At 41.0% G+C, this 20,784-nt stretch overlaps 2 protein-coding genes and 1 long non-coding RNA gene across 3 annotated transcripts; 1 reads left to right on the plus strand and 2 right to left on the minus strand.

Moving 5' to 3' along the window:
* Positions 1-715: 715 nt before the first annotated feature.
* On the minus strand, positions 716-5,879 carry ipp (intracisternal A particle-promoted polypeptide). The gene is made up of 10 exons (XM_053329367.1): positions 5,822-5,879; positions 5,017-5,419; positions 4,689-4,900; positions 3,800-4,019; positions 3,547-3,702; positions 3,130-3,297; positions 2,904-3,041; positions 2,379-2,501; positions 1,958-2,178; positions 716-1,850 (listed from the first exon to the last, which is right to left on the minus strand). Exons 2-10 carry the CDS (start codon positions 5,366-5,368, stop codon positions 1,626-1,628), a joined length of 1,815 nt encoding a protein of 604 aa, XP_053185342.1. The 5' UTR covers positions 5,369-5,419; positions 5,822-5,879; the 3' UTR covers positions 716-1,625.
* Positions 5,880-11,889: 6,010 nt separating this feature from the next.
* Positions 11,890-14,624, plus strand: LOC128368532 (uncharacterized). The gene is made up of 3 exons (XR_008321970.1): positions 11,890-11,977; positions 12,525-12,623; positions 14,577-14,624. It is a non-coding gene; the product is annotated as an uncharacterized LOC128368532 (long non-coding RNA).
* LOC128368529 (phosphatidylinositol 3-kinase regulatory subunit gamma-like) lies at positions 13,210-19,065 on the minus strand. The gene is made up of 10 exons (XM_053329370.1): positions 18,761-19,065; positions 16,425-16,536; positions 16,235-16,333; positions 15,929-16,109; positions 15,670-15,786; positions 15,383-15,525; positions 15,070-15,246; positions 14,885-14,959; positions 14,605-14,775; positions 13,210-14,485 (listed from the first exon to the last, which is right to left on the minus strand). Exons 1-10 carry the CDS (start codon positions 18,813-18,815, stop codon positions 14,212-14,214), a joined length of 1,404 nt encoding a protein of 467 aa, XP_053185345.1. The 5' UTR covers positions 18,816-19,065; the 3' UTR covers positions 13,210-14,211.
* Between the last annotated feature and the right edge of the window lie 1,719 nt (positions 19,066-20,784).

The following is a 20,784-nucleotide window of genomic DNA, read 5'->3' on the forward strand; positions in this document are numbered from 1 at the left end:
ATATTACAATTTTACATGTGCAAATGTGAGATAGTGGATACACATTGGGACTGTTTGTAACTGAAGAAATGTTCAAGCATTGGTTTATAGGAGTTTGTAAACTGCTGTCTTTGTTAAAGATGAATTATATCATTCAACGTTATGCATGTTAACTGTTCCTATATATCACTACAAATCTGTCCTTTTATAGACTCAAGTCTGACATTGGAATAGTGAGGAGTTATATGATACAGAGACCAATCCTGCAAGAAATTTTGTCTAAATCTCTAATATGTGTGCTCCTGGAGAGTGACAGCAGCAGCATGAGGAGCCACAAATCCACTGAGTCAAATGTAATATGACTGAACCAGTTTTGCCACTGTGGTTTGTTTGCAGAGTACAAAAAATGTTCTCTGCAGCAAACTTGCAGTCAAGACTTTGTTTATGTTCTTCATGTACAAATAAGTGTAATATTTACAGTGGAGAGTCCTTTACAATTGCAATTATAAAGGTCTAATTTGTCACAATAGACCTAAACCATCTCCATACTGTCGGTTTAAAATAAGTATTTTGAGATGAGAGGTGTCATCTCTTTTGAAAATGACTCTTAAGTTATAACATTTAAATGATCTTAAATAAAATAATAAAGGTCATGAAGGTTAATTTTAAACCAAGCACACAGAAAACTCTTTTACTATATGAAGTTTATTAGAGTCTGAAAAGCAACCAACAAAATATGTTATCAATGCTGTGTAATTGTATTGTATTGTGTTGTTTGGGATAACAGCACATGATAGGCAATACTGCTACTGTGCAGCAGCTCCACCAGCTCGTTAACCTGATGTGCCACTTAATACAGAGATGAAACATTGTAACGTTACCACTACCTATTGTAAACAAGGTAAACATGTGCATGTTGTCTTGAGTGTGTCAACATGAGAAAGCTGAAATGTAAATGAAATGAAGACTCGATTGTGTTCATAGATACAAAAATAATCCAGTGATCACAGCACTGGTGTGAGAACAGTGGTGTGCTGTTTGAGTTCATGATTATTTACAGAAATCACTCACCATGAAACTTCAGACACCTACCAGTGTCGCTTGGTACCATCATTAAATAGGCTCAAGTGGTTTGACAAATCCTCCAAGTAGAAATGCACACACCTCAAACTTTTCCTTAAATACACTAAAAAAAACACAATCATCACATCATATCCAAGAATAATGTTCACACGTTCACTCCTCTGTTGGAGAAAAGTCATCCTCATTGAAAGGATCATTTTGTCTTCAAATACAAAAGAGAGGACGAGAGGAGGCGTTACTCCTCATTCGTGACATTCTTGTAAAAGTACTAAGTGACTTGAAAATAGTGAAAACAGACGAATCATCAAGCAGCGTAAGTGGAAGCAGTTTTGGCAGTTTTCCAGTTGTGCTCAACTTAAATAAAATGTTAAATGTGGAGGACAAATTAAAAATAAGAAAAGAAAACATGTCTAATCCATGTATAAATAACATATATGATAATGTGAAAGCCTGCTAGTGACACAGCCGTTCTCTTGTGTTTCTTAAGGTGCAGCTTTTCATCAGTTTTACGCCGTTTTGGGATGATTCAGATGTTCACTGTTTGAATCGATTATTTCTGGTGATCAGAGCACAGCTAGCCCTCCGTCACAGCGGCTGGTGATCATGTTGCCAATTTCAGTCCAGGTATCCAGGTGAGGGTCGTAGATCTCCACGGAGTCCACCGTCACTGGGGCGGAAAAGTCTCTACTGGCAGCCCGTCCTCCGACAGCATACAGCAGCCCGTTGACAGCTGACACTGAAACCCCTGCACGGGCAGTTGACATCGGGGCCACCTCCAACCATTTCTCCTACAAAAAGACAGGCAAAGTGATGAGGGGAACATAAGGACCCAGACAGATTCATAAGCTGAGCAATATTTAGTCAAACATAAAAAAGGAGACTTTAAAAACATTACCTCTTCTGGACAGTACTTCTCCACTGTCTCCAGTGCACCCAGCGCCTCGTTCCAGCCACCCACTGCGTAAATACAGTTATTGAGGCAAGCGACTCCCACGTAGGCTCGACGTGTGACCATGACGGGGAGGGCACTCCAGCGGCGAGAGATGGGGTCGTACACCTCGGCTGAACGCAGCTCCATTCCTTCGTCACTGATTCCTCCGATCACGTAAATGAAGCCTGGAAAGAGAGACGACAGCATTTAGTTCAGAGCAATTTCACTAAGATAAACTGTAGTGAACATAAGCAAGAAGGTTCATTTGGAGTAGTATTTGTTGGTATATTGACTCTACTGTAAACATCTCTGCTTCATAGAATGGTAATGGACAGTGAAAGCACTTACATGTTGCACCAGAGAGTATTCATTAAAAAAAACTCACCTTGTAGCTCACAGCAGCCAAAGTAATAGCGAGGAACCGCCATGGTGCCGATGACCTCCCACTTGTTGTCCTCTGGGTCGTAGCGTTCCATGGTCTTTCCAATCTCAGAGCCAATCCAACCACCTACACGAGCACAGCATAACCATCATTTTTTTGTCTTATTGTTTTTTTAATGTAGTAGAAAATAATTATCAATTTAAATTATAATATATGAGTTAATACTATACTATACATGACTTTTTTTCTTATTTCAGTGAGGTTATGTGCTATTTTTCTCTCTCTCTCTCTCTCTCTTCTTTTTTTTGAGATATTTGGGTTATTTTTACACGTGGGCAATATGGTTTAAGTTCACTTAAAGTTCACTTTCCAGGTGTAGTTTTTGATCTTTTACCATTCTTTATCATCATATTTGATCAAACCATGAGTAACCTTACTCCTACTTTCTGTCACAGTGCTTAAAATTAAACTACAGGCTTGTGCTGTGTGTATTTTAGTCAATCACAGCAATAGTAGCGTGGCATTTACCGAGTGCATACAGAGCCCCATGGCAGGGACAGACTCCAACTCCACAGCGAGGAAAATTCAGAGACGCCACGGCAGCCCACTGCTTAGTCACTGGGTCATATCTCTCTGTGCAGTCAAAAATCATCGAGTCTTTCTCCCCTGTTGAGAAAAAAAAAAGTGGTGTTGGACTGATAACCATGCAGGCTATTTCATTGGCTTGTATTCGAACAGAGCTCGACTAACTTACCCCCCACTACGTAGATCATGCCCTCCAGAACTGCGACCCCCAACCCACTGCGGGCCTGGTGCAGGGAGGACACGGTGGTCCAGTACTGGTTGAAGGTGTCAAAGCGCTCCACACAGCTCAAAGCCCGGCTGTCACTCCAGCGGCCGCCCTGCAGCCGAGTGTAACCTCCTGTCAATAGAAAACAAGCAAAGGTCCAGCAATTAGTGGCGTGTTTAATGTAGTTGAATGAAGTATCAAACACACACATACACACATATTGTGATGTTACATACTGTTTTTCATTTCCTGGCTTTGGCAAGAATTAAACTATTTTGCATTTCCCACACAAATTTGAATACTGCTGAAGCATTCATTTAAATGTTATCAAATGTCATCAGAGTTCACTCTTATATGCTAAATTAAGAGGTGAAACAGCACCTATGGCATATAGGTACTTCCTGGCTTTTCTTCTGGGTCTCATCTTGGCTGGTTGTAGCTGACTGTACATCTTATTTTCTTTGGGAGACTTTGTGACTTCAGTGTATTCCCTCAACAAAGTCTGCAGTGCCACCCGCAGGCTGAAGTCAGTAATACCTTTGTTGAGAGACAAAATGGCAAAAATGCCATAAATTTAAAGTCAATATTTTGAATATGAATGGGAATGGCAATACATTTGTTTTATTCTGCTCACCCTCTATGTACTTGAACAGTCTCTGTGGGGAAAGTAGAGGGAAGCGGACCGGTTCCAACACCTCAACGACATGTTTTTTCCGCTTTGCCACATCTTGAAGAACCCAGTCCATGGCTGCAGTAAATACCTGATACTCATCTTCAATTCTCAGCTCTTCGCTTCTTAGAAGCCTCACCAGCTGATCCTTCGACAAGCCCCTGAACTCATCCGTAACACACACCTAAAAAGGGAGACAGTTGATGGATGAGGATGGGTAAGCAAATGCAAATGCAAAAACAGAGGAGTTAAATCCATTTTGGAAACTTAAGTGTAACTACTCTAGTAGAAACAGGGTTCCCTGCACAATTTCCAGCAAACTGCAGCTCAGTTGAGTGCTTCTCAGTTTGAGGACAGCAAACTTCCAGAGAACAGAAGTACTTTTATCTTTGTGACATGATGTTAGGGGTGTGGCATTTTGAACACAGACCATTCCCACCCGTGGATCCGATAGATTTGAAACCCTGTTGAATAACTAATCTAATGACAACTGCACCTCTGGTCTAGGTTGATGATATATGTTGCTTGCCTTATGTCTTTGTCCACTTGGACTCTGATGAAGACACAGTAGTGTTGAAATGTTAGTCTGTTTGCACAATTATAGGCTGTAAAATAAGTGGAACAAATTAAGTTCTGAAAAAACGCTGATGGTGTTTGTACTTTTTAAAACAGGGAATCAAAATGTACAGTACCAGTCAAAATGTTGACATGAATGAAAAGTGTGTCCAATCTTTTGACTGGTACTGTACATCTTGCTTCAGTTAAGCAGGGAAACACAGGGCAGAGTTAAACAGCAACACCAGAGTCATGGCAGAGAGATGCAATGTAATTGATCAACTTTTGTATTTCATACCTCCAGGAAGTGAACATGAATGTAGTTCTCAGTGAACTCCATCATTTCCATGCAGGCAATCTGCTCCAGGAACTGAAAGATGCCCACACAGTTGGAAGGGTCCATGTGGCCTTTGAGAAACTCTCCGCAGATAGACACCACCTCGTTCAGCTGCAGCATGTCTGCTGCCACCATCAGCTCCTGAACGTTCTCCACGGTCACGCTGATAACACCTGATAGGAAAAGGGAACACATTTCCATTCAGAAAACAGTGTGCGATTATGCAGAATTTACACAAAGCAGTGATGGTGATAGTGATGATGATGATTATATTAGTATCAAAGGCAACCTGTGTATATGAAATCCAGCAGAACCTCAAACACTTCGGTCTCCACTCCGAGGATTTGAACCTCCTCTTTATCTGCCTCCCTCATCCCCCCGGAGAACAGTGCAGAGAAATACGGGCTGCTGGCTGCAAGCACCAGCCGGTGGACTCTGAAGACACGGCCGCCAACCTTCAGCCCCACATCACAGAAGTCTTTGCGGAGCCGCATCTTGTTCATCTGGGCCAGAATGAGTCTGGCGTAGCGGTCTGAGGCCAGCAGAGCCTGCTCAGACGCCTGCGTTGCCATGGTAGCTGCAGCATCAGCAGCACCACCACCACAACAACCAGCAGATGTTGACACAAAGGTGGAGGACATGGCGGCTGAGGCAGTTTACCATGGAGGCCAGTATTCACCAAACCCTCCTATCTACAGAACACAAAACAGACCTGAGAAACACATGAAGAGACCACACAAAGACCAACTCGACTGTTGTGTAACAACTTCAAAAATATGGCTTTATAAACCATGCAATCTGTAATGAACGTATAAAAAAGTGCTTTTCTCGACTGTCTCATGGTTAAACACACTGGAGCAGTCATAGGAGATCACTGTCCATCTCACTGTCGATGTACTGGCCATGAAAACACACCTGCCACCGCCGTTAGCCAGGCATGCTAGCCAACAGCTCGTCGGGGTCATATTCAACAATAAAATGGTCAACACACATCTGACAACTTTACCGCTCCACCAGACTCTGCTCACTGACAATCAGAGACATGCATGTTTTTAAAAAAGTCACATTTCTGCGTATTCTTAACCGCAACTTACCCATAAGTTTACTGATGAGGATGCGGTAAACTTCCGCCGCCCTGCTGACTGTCAATCCAATCCGGATCGATTGTTTTGGTCTGGCAGTAGAAGTATTCAATCTCCATCGCCGTAACTAATCAATCCCCGAACATCTTGTCTCTTGGGGAGGAAAGCGTTTTTTAATTAGGCTATGTTTATTTAATTTTAATTAAGTCTTTAATAAACGATAAATCAGTTATAAAAATCGATTAACTGAACAGATTATTCTTTTGTTTTTGCTCTTGTTTTTAAAAAAATAATTCATACCTCACTTATTTTTGAAATTTTACTTTTATTAATGATTTATGTGGTAGTTTAACTGATTTTTATATCTTTGTAAAGCATTGTAATTTGTTTTTGAAAAGTGCTATATAAAGTTATTAAAATGATAATAATCATGAAATGCAACAGCAGGTGGCAGTGTTGACTTTAAAGCAGCAGCTAAACAAATATGGAAGCCCTTGACAACAAGCCACAGAAACCTAGCATGTTAAATTATCATAGTATGCTTACAGCCTTACACAATGGTAATTTTACATGTAATTATGTTTCAATGTGTTGGCTGTCATCTCTTCTACTGCAGACTTGACCAAGTCTACAACCCAGCCGACTCTTAACAGTAGCAGTGGGTTGTCCAATATGTTGTTCAGTAGCTTGACATCAAATTAGTTTAAATATTATGTTGGAAACCTGTTATTAGACACGCAGGACTCATTAGATCTGTCTGGTGCACTGATGCGAGGTGACAAAGCTTAAGAACTACAGTCTGACATATGAGGGTTAATAACTGAAACATCCAGTAAGATTATCTGTCACACACTGGAAATACAAGTCATGTCACGTCTGTCACTAGACTTGTATTTCCAGCCATTTTCATTGTGTCAGGCAGAATTAAACGGCCAGCCATGAGCCACAGAATATGAGGTGGCACCAGCATTGGCCAAATAAAACTCAAGGGTAGCCGTGCCAACCTGGCTGACTTTAGCTACGCCCTTGGTTTGGTTGCCCTCCGGTTGCCCTGCATTGTCCAATCTCCAGTGTGTCGTGTTTTCCTAAACAGCATCTAGCCTGATCATTATCCCAGCAGAAGAATTAGCTTATTGGATAAAACTTAAATGGACTTCTAGCCAATAAGCCAATAAAAAAAACAAAGCTCAATCTCTGAACTGACTGAACCCTGGAAACCCAAACACACTACCTGCCACTCCAGTCTTCTTTCTCTCTTTGCCACAAAACATCTTGAGAGGAATTTGAAAATCTAGATTTACATCTTACTTATCCGCTCTGAGAGACAACAGTGACTGTGTGAACATGAAAAAACATTATTAGGTACTGACCAAAAAAAGGGGGGGGAAAGACAGCTCAGGTTTTGATTAGTAAACTTCAACCTACTTCTTTTAACCTATGATTTCTGACATTTATTTTATTGTCACTCCATTTAAATTAAACAGCCTTGACTTGGCAACATGTTCATTCAGAAAACCATGAAAGCCTTGAGGATAAAATCTTCTACATATTCAAATAAACCTCTTTTCCCCCCTCAATAATGGCACAATTTCCACCACACGACTGACATACAGTATGTGTTAATCACATTATTTTTAGCAGTCATGAGGTGATCAGTGCTGCTTTGCAATTCAAGAGCCTCATTGGTGTTTCATTGACGGGTGACAACAACCGCATCCAACAACATTCAATCAACAGATGAAACATACAGAGGGACATTAATGGGGTTTTTTTCCAAACATGATAAAAGATCCATCAGAACATGAAAAACTGATGGACATTCAGAGGTTGGAGGTTCAGATTCTTGATTTTTCTATTGTTCATAGTTAGGCAGAAAACAGGCCTCTGTCAAAAATCATGAATTAACCTAATGACTAAATTCATGCATTATTGCTTGTGTCAAGGCTTTATGTGTTTCATTTGTGGTATGAAAGTGCTTTTGTTTCTTTTCCTTTTGTTCTTTATGCTGCTGCCCAGGCAGGTGTATCTGGTAAAACAGGTTTTAATACGTAGGTGAGGTGTTAATATGAATTTGAATGCACTGACACAGTGACTTCTTTTGGTGAAAATTATTCTCTTGCAGTGTGATTATGCTTTTTTTCCCAGGCATGGCTGAAGTTTCTTTCTCTCTCTCTCTCGCCCTCTCTCTCTCTTTTTTCTCATGCAGGCGATGTTTTTACTTGTCATGAAATTATTATGATTTTCACCCATCATACTCTGTCCCCCGTGGTGATGATGGGAAAGAGTGTTCGACTCGCTCCCAGAATCTGCCATGAAGTTTGAGAAAAACTAAATAGTGTGAGGGTCATCCTATGGAAAGTGGTCACCATAATTACCATTCTCCGTAAAGTGCAGAGTATGCCTGGCTTTTTCATTAGGGCTCTGTCCTCTGGCGAGACTTTGCTTCAACCAGGAAAGAAAAACATCATGAGATGAAACCGACAGCTTAAGGGTTCTTATGGGAGTAGATATTACAGTTTATTGAGTATTATCATTGGCTTTAAATCATACCAGATAAAGCAAAACAAGTAATTACAGAAATCTGTGGGAATAATTTTTACTTCCATAATTTCCATAATATTGCCCATAACTTGTATTGTAAAAATCCCTGTTGTAGGAAGAGGGTACTTTGTGTTAATAATACAATGTTCTTCTCATTACCAATACCTGGCAGTTGTGAATGTTTGTCCTGATGTTGCCAGAAGAGGCTCCTGTTCTCACCTGGAAGGACTTCTGAACTGCACAACCCTTGTGTTTCACCTTAATGGACTTCTGAACGCATGCGTAACCCTTGTGTTTGTGACAGGACTTCTGTCCTCTGTAACCCTTCATTATCTTGGCCAGCGTTCACTACCTATAGTGTACATACTTCCAGAACAAGTTTGTTCCATATTTTAACTCTGAAGCTTTATTGCCATTTCTATCAGTCAGCATAGAGATGACAGAGAGTCAGTATTGTGCCAGACTGGCTTGCTGGCTGTGTGCTTGCCAACTATTTCTTTGATCTTTATTGATTTGAAAGCTGAACTCCCACAATGAGATTGTCTTTAAAGCTTGAGGAATGCTAAAGTCCTTCATTTATTACAGTTGAAATCTTTAATGAGGATTTTTCCTTGAGAAAGACAAGTTGTTATACTGCATGTCACTAGAAGATTGTTTTGTGTGTGTGAAAATGTTTGGACTTTAATTAAAAGGAAGTTATACTTAGAGTTTGTCAGTGTCCTGCTCTACCTGTATTAAGGAGGTGATATCATCTTCCATCCCAGGCTAAACTGGTAACTGCAAATCTGATTGGTTGTGGATCTGGATTGGCATCTCTCCTGAATGGTTTGTCAGCAAACGGTGGTATGTTATCCACCATAAGAGCTGACTCAGTGTCACCTCTCATCTCTGTGCGATCTGAACTCCTTACAATTGTCACCAGAGGTCACTGAGACCACCATTTTATATTTTGAAGCTACTGCACTTACAGGAAGATGCCATAAGTACTTTTTTTTACACAACAGCAGAAAATCCTACATCCTATCATTAACATTTGTTTTATAATATTTCTGCTGTTTCACTTTTATTCCCAACTTAAAATAAAGGGTAAAGTTCATATTGTGGTTGTACCTACCACTGGACCTTAAAGTACAGGTTCACTGTTTTCCCATCTATCTTCAAACAACAGTCAGGTACGCAAATGAACATTGAAATGAATAAGATCTTGTCATAATACATTTTCAATAGTGATAGAGGCCACAGTCTTACTTTTGTGCAAAAATGTATTTAAAAGTTTATCTGAAGCTAATACGAAGCTTCAGCTGTTCAAATGAGTCAAATCAAGTAGAACTTTACAGTCTTTTTAGTGCCAAAGTCACTCTTTTTGTTGCTATACTTCCACCACAGCTTAACAGGGAAACACAAAGAGGGAATTTGGTGCTAAAAACACTGTAAATATGGCAGATATCCACTTGATATGGCTAACTCAGACTGCTGAAGCCTCATGCGTCCACAGTCATTTTGCACAAAATGACTGTGTGGACACACTGTGTATTTTGGCCCCCATCACTTACACTGAAAGCACATTTGAAGGGGATCTTTAAACAGTATGAAGAGGAGGAATGATTACAGTGAGGAAAGCCTCTTTCACTGTTTATATGGACACCTGGCTGTTGTTTTAAGACAGACTTGAAAAATTGTGAGCTTGTCCTTTGAGGATTAATGACCTAATATAATTTTATTTTTGGATTTAATTGATTTGTCCAATAAAGAAAGAGACATCTGGCAGGATCGAAATTAGGACAAATGGTTTGACAATCTTTAAACATTTTAAGATTTGCTCACAATGTAAAGACATTGTGTGGAATATCTACTATAGTAACTTAGCCTATATTAGCATTGAATGTGTTGTACACTGGGCCCTAAAGTACATAATCAACTTTTTTTTATATATTTTTGTCTATTCTTCTGAACTTGTTGTTCGGGGGGAAGAAGGGGAATAACTTATTTTCCCTCTATCCAATCCATCCATATAATAAGTAACACAACGACTACTTTGTTCATGGGTTTCACACACTTTCTGTAATAAACAGCTAAAAGCAAAAGTCTTATCAGATGGGGAACCCTGGCACAAAATCTGAGACAAAAGTTTAGGGGTCATTTGACATGAAAAAGTTTGAGAACCACTGCCTTATATATTGACCAAAGGAAGAAGGAAAAAACAAAACAAAAAACAGCGTACAATCTTCCGCAACATTTCTAAAACTTGTTTGTTAAGCACCATTTACCATAATTCCTCCAGGCTCGGAAACTATTTTCCAGCCTAATTTTCCAGTAATTCCATAGCCTCAAGAACTCAGAGGATGATCAACATATAAACTTAAATTCTAGGTATAGGCTATAGATAAATTTATACATATGTGCATGAACAGTCAGATACATGCAGAATGTACTGCTAAGTTTTTAAAATGTGGAGCTTTTACAGAGGATTCAGAGTGGAGCTGGTATGTTTAATGCTTCAGTCCATAGCCTACATGCTGTTTGGCAGGCAACCGGATCTCTTGCCTTCAGCCTATAAGCCAGCTATAATGTAAGCTAGTAAAAAAAAAAAAAAAAAAAAAAAAAAAAAAAAGAGGAGGAAAAAAAAATCCCTCTCTTATCGATTCTGCCTCCGACATAGCAACTGGCTGCTGATTGGCTGACGCTCGGCATGTTCTCGGCCTCCCATTGGCTGACAGGCCAGCGTGAAACGGTGGAATCGGACGGAGACAGAGGGGAGGAAAGATGTGATTGGTTGTGGCCGAACTGAAGGCGAAAACCTCTTTTCCTGAAAGCCTGCGAGACAGTTGATGGTGTGTGTGTGTGTGTGTGTGTGTGTGTGTGTGTGTGTGTGTGTGTGTGTGTGTGTGTGTGTGTGTGTGTGTGTGTGTGTGTGTGTGTGTGTGTGTGTGTGTGTGTGTGTGTGTGTGTGTGTGTGTGTGTGTGTGTGTTTTTTAGGCGTGACTCCAAAGGTAATTCGTCGTCGTCCTCCTCCTCCTGCCCCCCCCCCCCCAGCCAGGAATAATTTAAATTGAGAACTATAAAGGAAAATTACTATGAATTTAAACGAGCGAGTTGAACGACCGAGGTGTGCTGACAAGGAAGGAGAAAGAGAGGAAAGTGGAGGAGGCCTGTATGTATTTTTAAGAGGAAAAAGATGTGGGGGCTGGGTTTTCTTTCCTTTTCTTTTTTTTTTCTTTTTTCTTTTTTTACATAGATTAAACTCAGCTTCAGGGAGCTAAGGAAAATAGGACCAAGCAGTTTAAGCTAAACTGCTGTGAAGGCAAATAGCATTGGGATGTAGCCAAACAGCAGAGTATGTTTCAGGTTTAAGGAAATGTAGCAAAAAGGCCCAACCAGACCGTCCCACCAGCCTCCATTTTTAGTTGAGTTGGATAGGTGCACTTTTTGAGTCCTACTTTTTTCTAATCCTTCTCTTGTGAATACCCCACACACTTTCTCTACCCACTCTCTCTCTGTCTTTCGGACACACTCCCAGCCTAAGGGTGACTCAGCGCTGGTACAGTCTGTCCTATCTTATCTACCTCCTCTTGCATCTGGTCCATCCTAGCAGGCCGCCTTGTCCATCAGCTCTCTATGCTGACACAGGTAAGAGGGAAGTAATCCGTGGCCTGGAACTGAGGCTATCTACCGGTACATCCCTGCCCTCTGCACCTCATTAATCCCTGCCTAACACAGGCCTAATGTGATGGGTGAAAGAGGCCACCTGTTGTTCTGGTCACAGAGAGCTGATGGTGGTGTCATCATCATCATCTTCATCATGAGTGGCCACCATATACCAAGGTTCACACAAGGGTTTCTTTGTAGGTGGTGCTAAAAGTTTAATTGGGGAAATATGGAAGACATTAACTTTTTTGTGAGATCACAATGGTGTTTGACTGCATGATGAAGTTCGGGAGACAAAACCTAAAGTGCTCCAACACTAGTTAGTACTAAATGTTTAAAGTTGAACTGCATACCTTTCACAGGAACTTTTTTCTTTTTGCTGTCCAAAAAAAAAAAAACAGTGTTTCAAAATATTGCATGTTCCTCATGAAACAGATTTTTTTCTTGTGACTCAGACTGAACAGGGAAAGGGCCTGCACATATCCTGCCATTGTCTTTATCGCTTCCTTTCTCTTCCATCTGTCCACAGCGTGTCCTCCAGTGCCCTCACCGCCTCCTATCTCTCCTGACCTAAGGATAAGCTCATTGGACTACAATGGCTACACTAGAGACAGACGGGAAATTTTAGGTAACTAGTTATCTCGCTTTTATGGTTTGTATTTAGTCATATTCTTACTTATTCCATGAAACTTTTAACATGATTTGACCTAGTAAAATGTGACAATTTCACAAAATCCTGCAGTACATGGCCACTGTAAATGAAAGAAATTGTAAACTATGCACAGAATTAGCAATGGACTCAGAAAAAAAGCAAAGGATTACGTAAGCTGACAAAACTCTCATCAGTTTATTGTCTTTTAGCAAGAAAAAGGTCTCTCACATTGCTCAGCTTCACTTGAGGAGTTTCCTCAATCCCCCCAGTGGAGTATTTTTTAATACAAGAGGCTAAATCACCCTCCTTCCATGAACCAACCTCAGAAATACATTTTACAGTTTCTCTGTACAGAGTATCTATTGTCCTCAAACTTGAAAAATGTGCCAAGTTCAACATGGATTCCTTTCCTCTTAAGCTATGTAGGCTGCATGTCATGAAAAACATTCATAGCTCGAGCAATGCCACAGTTCAAGTAATGGAGGCAGGATACTTCCGGACCTCTGGCAGTTCACACAAACATAGGAGGCCACATCATACCAACACCACCAAAGAGAGTGCATTTTTGTGGCAAATGTCAACCTCTCATAACAGCATCACCTTCACCACCATCATCATCATCATACATTGCAACAATAGAAATACTGTTGGATTGCACTTTCTTCAAGCTTTCATCTTGTGGCATGTTTATAGAAAAAATATATATAGAATACAAAAAGCTTATACTTCTTTGAGTAACAGAATATAACATACAGTACTTCAGATTATGTTTTGATCAGCACATCAGCAGGTGTACATAAATTGCCCTCCCCTTGCCCAAATGCAATTACTGGACTAAACAGGGATGTGTTTTTGCTCACAATTAAGTGCTTTGGTCAATGGGTATAACATTGAATATGCTAATACAATGGTATTCTACAGGATGTTAATGCTACATAATATCCACTGTATATGAATGTTTGTTAAGAAAGGGGGAAATTTTCAAGATGCACCACGACTTTTCACATATTCACACGTGGCATTTACCCAAAAAAATGGTTTGGTCCACCAAACCTGGTATGACGGAAACAGCCTGTTTACAGCACCATCTTTCCCCTCACAAACGCACTAAGTAGTAGCAACCCAATATAATATATGTAACCTATTGGTCAAATTCTCAGAACTGAATACATTTTACCTAGGGAAAATGGACATCTCTGGCAACACCAACTTCGCTTGTAAAAGTCAAACGAAGATGCAGCACCTGACCTCAGTGAGCAATTTTGTGGTTGTCGACATCCCTACCAAAAAGGTGTCCATTAAACAAACGGCAATAAATGAAGTACAAAACATTTTTTTGAAAGCTTAAACAGTCTCTTTGAAAACAAACAAAAAACAACCCCCCCCTTCCCCACCCTCCCAAAGTTCAAGCTGACATTCAAGTTACGGTCCCACTTCAATCTGTGAAATCCCATTCACAAACACCGATGGAATCACTGTAGTGCAAAACTTCACACAATGCACCTCGATGCAGTCGTTCTCGCAGGATACAGTAAACATGTCCTTTCTGTCTCTCTCCGTTCAATTACATTTCGGGAGCGGCAGGCGGGAGCCCCGTTGTGTGTTTAGGAGTCTGTAAGAGTTTGTGTTCCTCTGCATGTTGCGAAGGCGTGGCTGGGGCTTTGGCGTGTACTGGATGTGACAGCCGAACATCCAGGGCGTCATTGTGTTGCAACAAGGAGTGCAGGCGATAGTGCAGGACAAGGTCTTTCAGTGAGCAGTGGACGTCGTAGGGCTCTGCAAAGCCGTACCCATGTGGTGTGTTGTAGATCATGCAATGCTTCACTTCTTCATTCACACTGAAATGAATCAAAAACAAAAAGGTATTAATGAATGTTACATGAGCACACCATGTGTAATATTAATTTCAAAAGTGATCCATTTTTCCAGATTCTGCTTTCTGGAATGTTGTACTCACACAACGGAGCAGGCGTAGCATCCTTGTTTGCTGCTTTCACGGATCAGGAATGTTCCAGGAGCTCTACCCTGAAGCATCTCCTCGGCCTGCGTCCTGCTCAGCTCACCAACAAACCAACTGGTCTCGTCCTGATGTGGCAAATTCTTCTCATCTCCCTTCAACACGTATGTGCTGGAAAAATAAGAGCCACACTGTAAGTTCTCTCATACTTTATATTTCATTTACATGCTCATTTTGTATTATTAAATGCCAGTTCTTGACAGAATAAGTTCAAACTTACTCGTCAAGGCTGTCGCTCAGTAACCCCAGCCAGTCATTTATGCGTTTCTGCCGTACGCCTTTGTGATTAAGCCAGCTGTGAGGAGAAAAGACGCATAAAAAGGTTTAATTTTAACTTTAAGTAAGTATAAAGCCTTTTATGGGATTTACCACAGATACTACAAACAAGATTTTGATGCGACTCACTTCAGGTACTGGTCTCTGATATTGCGTAGCTCGATGAGGTCAGGTCGCAAGCTGTTCATCTTCCGGTCAGTCTCTCTGTAGTCCTCCACCTGGGTTCTCAAGTCTTCCTCCAGATGGATTTTGCTGTCGTAGATCTCCCCAAGACGGCACTTCAGCTTCTCATAATTTATCAGAAAGCTAAAGAGAGAACGTCATAGGTCTGATTAGGGTTTTTCAGTTTTGGGCTGCAACAAAAATGTACTCAAACTATTCTGCATTTAGGATGTGATTCACTTAATAGGGACCTTTTTTGGACAATGATGTAATGACATACCTCTCCAGATCTTTGTCAGCTGCGTCGGTCTGATTGTTCCTCTCGAACTCCTCCCCGTAACGCTCCTGTTCGCGACACTGCTCCTCAAAGATCAGCATTGTCTCATTAAAGGCCTCAATTGCTGTTCGCTTCATCTGGATCTCCTACATTGCAAAGAACACATCAAATTAGAAATGACTCAGGAGATTGTCGAATGCCAGTTATACTCTTCAGCAGAGAATTGATATTTTGGTTTTTAGTGCAGACTTCAGAATTAATTTCATAATTGTTTTTTTTGTTTTTTTTACCTGTGAGGTCTTTGTGAAGGTTTCATATAGACGATCGAACTCCTTTGATTTCTCTTGATACTGACAGTGGACTTCCTTTAGCTTTCTTCCAGCAACATCGACATTGTCTTCTTTCACCTGATGTCAAAAACACCACTTAATCAAATATGCACAATACTCTTATCATCATCGCCTTATCATCATTTTCACTCAAACATTTTTTGCAGTGTCAGATTGCTAACCAACATTCAATAATGTAATAGTAATGGTGCTTACTAACCTGCTGGGAGCGGGACACAGGATGGGTAAGCATCAGGTCCAGTGTGGCGTTATATTCCACCAACGGATGGTGCTGATAGTACCAAATGAGTTCCACCACTGAAGTAAATGTGAGGGGGTCCGAGAACCCATACTTCCCATCACGGTGGTAAATCTTGATCAGTTTGTTGTGCCCGTCTTTCCTGAGAAGGGGAAGCAGCAAAGCACAAAATTTGATTATCAAGCGTAAAAAATAGGTTGTAAGCTCCACCAGTGACATTTGGAGTGATGCTCTGATGGAAATAATTGTCTTTTTACTTTTGCTTACCTTAACGTCAGCGTAAAGTCTCCTTGAAGCTTTGTGGATGCGTCACGCACCAGAAAGGACCCATCAGGTGTGTCGCGGAGCTTCTCGTTTACTACATCCCTGAGGGGAAGACAGTTAACAGTTAATGGATCAAATATACCAAAACGTCAAATGAAGAAACAGTACATTTAGAAAGGTTAAAATACTCTACCTAGTTATATCTCCCCAATACCATTCGGCATCCTGTAGTGAATACGCAGGTGGTGAAAGGCCATTGTTGTTCATGGTGGAAGACACTGGCTTTGTTGACCTGGGAGGGAGAGCTGTGAGCGAAAGAGAGAGAGATCAGAAGAGAGGATAAAGGTGACAGTTTCTTAGAAAGAGATCTATTGAAAGTTGTATGCCATTGACCTGTTGTGAAATGTTTTAAGTCAAGTGCTATAAACATGACTGCTTCAATATCATGACCATTACAATCAAGGATGTTTGTGTGTGCGTGTTAGGGAAATTCAGTTATCTCAATGTATACCCCCACCCCACAACATGCACACACACACACACACACACACACACACACACACACACACAGTCACACCCTTGCTTGATGGAGCCCGTCAAGATCTGTGGACAAGCCCAGGCATGTCTCCAAGAGATATTACATCTTAAGTGTGGTCAGCACTTGTCGCTTAGTCCAAAAGTACATTTGAAGTCCAATTTCTAAACTCAGCAGCCTCCTTTCACACTTTATTGAATTGCATTAGAAGTTTTAAATTTGAGCTGTAACTAACGTTGTTTGTTGTTCAGTCTGCTGATTATTTTCTTGATCAATCATTTGGTCTAGTAACATACAGAAACAGGGAAACATGACAGTATCCTAGAGGTGATGTCATCAAATGTCTTGTTTTGTTTGACAAAACCCAAAACTCAAATATATTACATTTTAACACTAAGCAGCTAATTATCACGTTGGAGAACCTGGAACCATAAAACATGTTTGATGCTTTTGCTTTAAAAAAATACTTAAACTCTCAATTGTTTATCAAATTAGTTGAAAATGAATTTCTTTAGATTGACTCATTTATTAATTGTTGGAACTCTACATTAAAACAGACATTATATTCCGAGCCTCTTGAACTTCTTTTCACATTTTATAATTATAACCCTCTTACAGATCTAAAGTTTTCCATCAACCTTAAGGGGGGAAAAAAGAGAGTCTAAGCGTTTTCCTAAAAATGAAAAAGGAGGGCAAACCGCATCAAGAGGAGGTGAAGGGCGATATATTTCACTGCAGGACAAAAGTGCCTTTCATGAGGCAGTTAGGGAGAATACAAGAGCACCCTCAGAGAGGAGAAAATGTGGGTTTCTCCCACCATCCGCTCTCCTCTTTTTCTGACCTTAAAATAAACAAAAGGCAGGTGCAGCAGCACAGTGCCAGGCACAAAAACGAAAAAGCTGCGGCTCCTCAACCCAGCAAAATTAAATCTGCACACCTTCCCCCCTTTTTTTCCTTCTCATGACGGCTGCCAAGAAACTCAACTGGCTTCCAAAAGCCACATACCAGTACAGACAAGAGCCACGTAATTTAAGTATGAAATAATACAATCAGCCACGCTGGTTCTGCATAGTGTCACAATCCAAAAAAACAGTGAATACAAAAAGGTCTTAGGGTCTTGATAATCACCTAAACGTTCCATAATAGACTTTATAAGAACAATACAAAATGTCTGTATTGTATCTTATATTCATTTTAAACTCACACTGTTTTGTATTTTATAAGCTACCCTTATTAATAAAAGTCTACTTAGAATACATGACATGACTGAAAACAATAATGATGCAATTTTAATGAGCTAAAGTCAACTTAGTTTAGCTTGGTGTAGGATAACAGGGCTGGGATGACGAAATACAAGTGTCACACTGTCAGGACAATGTAATAACGCGGAGGTCAAGTGACAAATGTAAATAAAAAATGAAGTGTTGGTGAGTTGGCAGAGTTAAGTCATGAGACGAGCTGTCTAGCCTGCTTGCCTCTAGCCTACTTTCAGAGCTAGCAGCACACAGATGAGCCACGGCTGGCTGCAGAGGAGAACAAAGCGCTCGTTTCATGCGGCGCTCATTAACGCACCCTCAGCTATATTGCCTTCAAAATGCACTATTCACACCGCAGCACGTCTGTCGCAAATCTTCCCCTGGCGTGCGAGGAAATGCAAAAAACCTGCTGTGCATTTCTGTCCAAGTTTGTCATATGTGTCGGGACAAAAGAAAAGAGGCAAGCCACTGCGCCTGGTCCACAGAAAGGTATTACGTAATTGGCAAGTGAATTGCGCTATGCATGCCTGGGCAATGCCACTGGGGGAGCGCAGCGCAGCACCGAGGACCTGGCCATTATAACGTTTCACTGCCACCTGCACAGCATTTGTCAGATGTCAACTTCATTATAGATATTATATAAGATGACACTTGCAAAAGGAGAAAGCAGAAAAATGCAGAAAACGTCTTTCTGACCCCCCGCAGATGAGACAATGGCTGCCTTTAACCCTAACTTACCTGGAGGTGCTTGATCCATTTCGATGTAGAATAAACCTTCGGGAGGATAAACCATTCCTGTTTCGGAAGAGTAGTCCAGGTTGCTGTTTGTTGTCTTTGCACGAAAGGTGAAAAAAAAGCACGTTTCTTTTGCCGCAAGTGAACCTCAACGCAGACGCCACGTCCTACATAGATTTGAACGAAAAGAAAAATCCTTCGGTTTTGATTCCAGGAAACATCCCAAAGTCCCAAATGTGCTCTCTCAACATAGCACGTCTAGCTCTGGGGCTTTTTTTCAGACGAACAGATTGTCAGTCCATGCCTTCTTACTGTGCGGCGGAGCTCTACTTTACTTCATCTCGGAAGTGGAGCGACTTTAAAGGGCCGATCGTAACATCATCTTGGCACGGTCCAACCTGCAGCTACAGTAGGGGATTTCTTTACCTCGCCAGCTTCGTGGTCACTTAAAACACGCCACATTAAGCTCATATTTTATAATTAGATAGAAACAGCTTAATCGAGTAGATTCTGCAAATCATTCTTATTTGGACTATTTCTGTTTGCAGATACTTAATGTATGCCACAGAATTCCCCCTCCTGAATTTGAATGGTACGTTCCAGACCGTTTCATTCAACTCTTGCACTGCACTGTAGCTGAAAAATTCCTTGCAGGGCATGAATGAAAAAGAAAAACCTATTCTATTAGATTGAATCATTAAATGTACATGGTGTCCTTTTGTCTTTTTATACCTTTTTTTGTTTAAATATTTAAACAACTAGGGATTAAATCATTGTCTGCCATAGTAAGGGTCTGCCTGAATGATTGGTGAGTGAATAGAGTTGCAATAAAATTACATCATACTATAGGTTTTTATGATAACACAACTGTATTCAGCTGTTTGGCATCCAGAAAGCACCAAGCTATACTCTTTTGTCTGACAAGCGATGGCGTCACCTGCCTAGTTGGCAAGTGTGTATTATGTTCTTGTCGAGCTTGTCGAACATGTTCAGCAGCAAAAATGGCATCTTGAGTGTCGTGGATTGTAATTATCGTTGCTCCCAGATGACCCTGTTGAAGACACGATAGGTAATAGCAGGTATATTAGCACCTGTGCAGTGAGTTGAAAATGAATGTTGGGCAGAAAAAAAAACATTTTTTGATGAGACATTGTGGTGTTTCAGTTTTCATTATGCTAAAAATGGCCAGAGTCTAAGCAATGCTGTGTCCTTATCTGTTCATGTGGGATGAATACTTCCATTGTTGTTTGTTCATGGCACAGGATGATTTTGTGCTGTAAATTTAAACAACCAGGGCCTCTTCCACCAGCTGACGTTAGTGGCTGCAGGGAGAGTGAAACAAGGCCTGCATGGTCAGAGGTCTGTCTCTGTTGGTGTCCAGGCGTTTATGGCCAGTCCCCTTTTGACCCAAGGACAGAGAGTCAGGGAGGTAATTGCCTCCAGCATTCCTTTTTCCCATCAGTAAGATGATTCTTTCCTGTGTCCACTCAGTGCCCATGAAACGTCCTAAACTAACTGCCATGATGGAGCATATTATGGCAAGAGAGCAAGACCATGTCTCACAGACACACATGGATTCAGACTCATGTCTACATGGGTGGTTCAGACAAACACATATACAGTATATTAGCAGTATTGGGAAAAATATCTGCGTATCATTTGCATCTTGTAAAATACTGACTTACTTGTTAAATGGTTGCCATAGTTGGTGCAATGTAGGCAGGGGTTTTTTTTAGGGATTAGATCAATCATATGACAGGTATGTAATTGTGGGTGTGTTCGCACGTTGGGTCAGTGTGTTCGTGTGTGAGTGCAAACGCGATGCATGAGTGTTTGCTCGCGTGCTATCCATGCGTTCCTGCATTAAGAAGCCTCGAAGCCTGTCACAGCATGTCACTTGGCTGCTACCCAACCACCCACCCCCGTCCCCCTCCCCCGGTGTCAGAAGAGCACAGAATTTGCCCCCTTAAGTACTGGGTCTGACCTCTGTGACACATTTCTCTACCACCACCGTCTTGAAACACAAC

Source organism: Scomber japonicus, chromosome 12, assembly GCF_027409825.1.
Source record: "Scomber japonicus isolate fScoJap1 chromosome 12, fScoJap1.pri, whole genome shotgun sequence".
In the NCBI taxonomy this organism is placed as follows: Eukaryota; Metazoa; Chordata; class Actinopteri; order Scombriformes; family Scombridae; genus Scomber; species Scomber japonicus.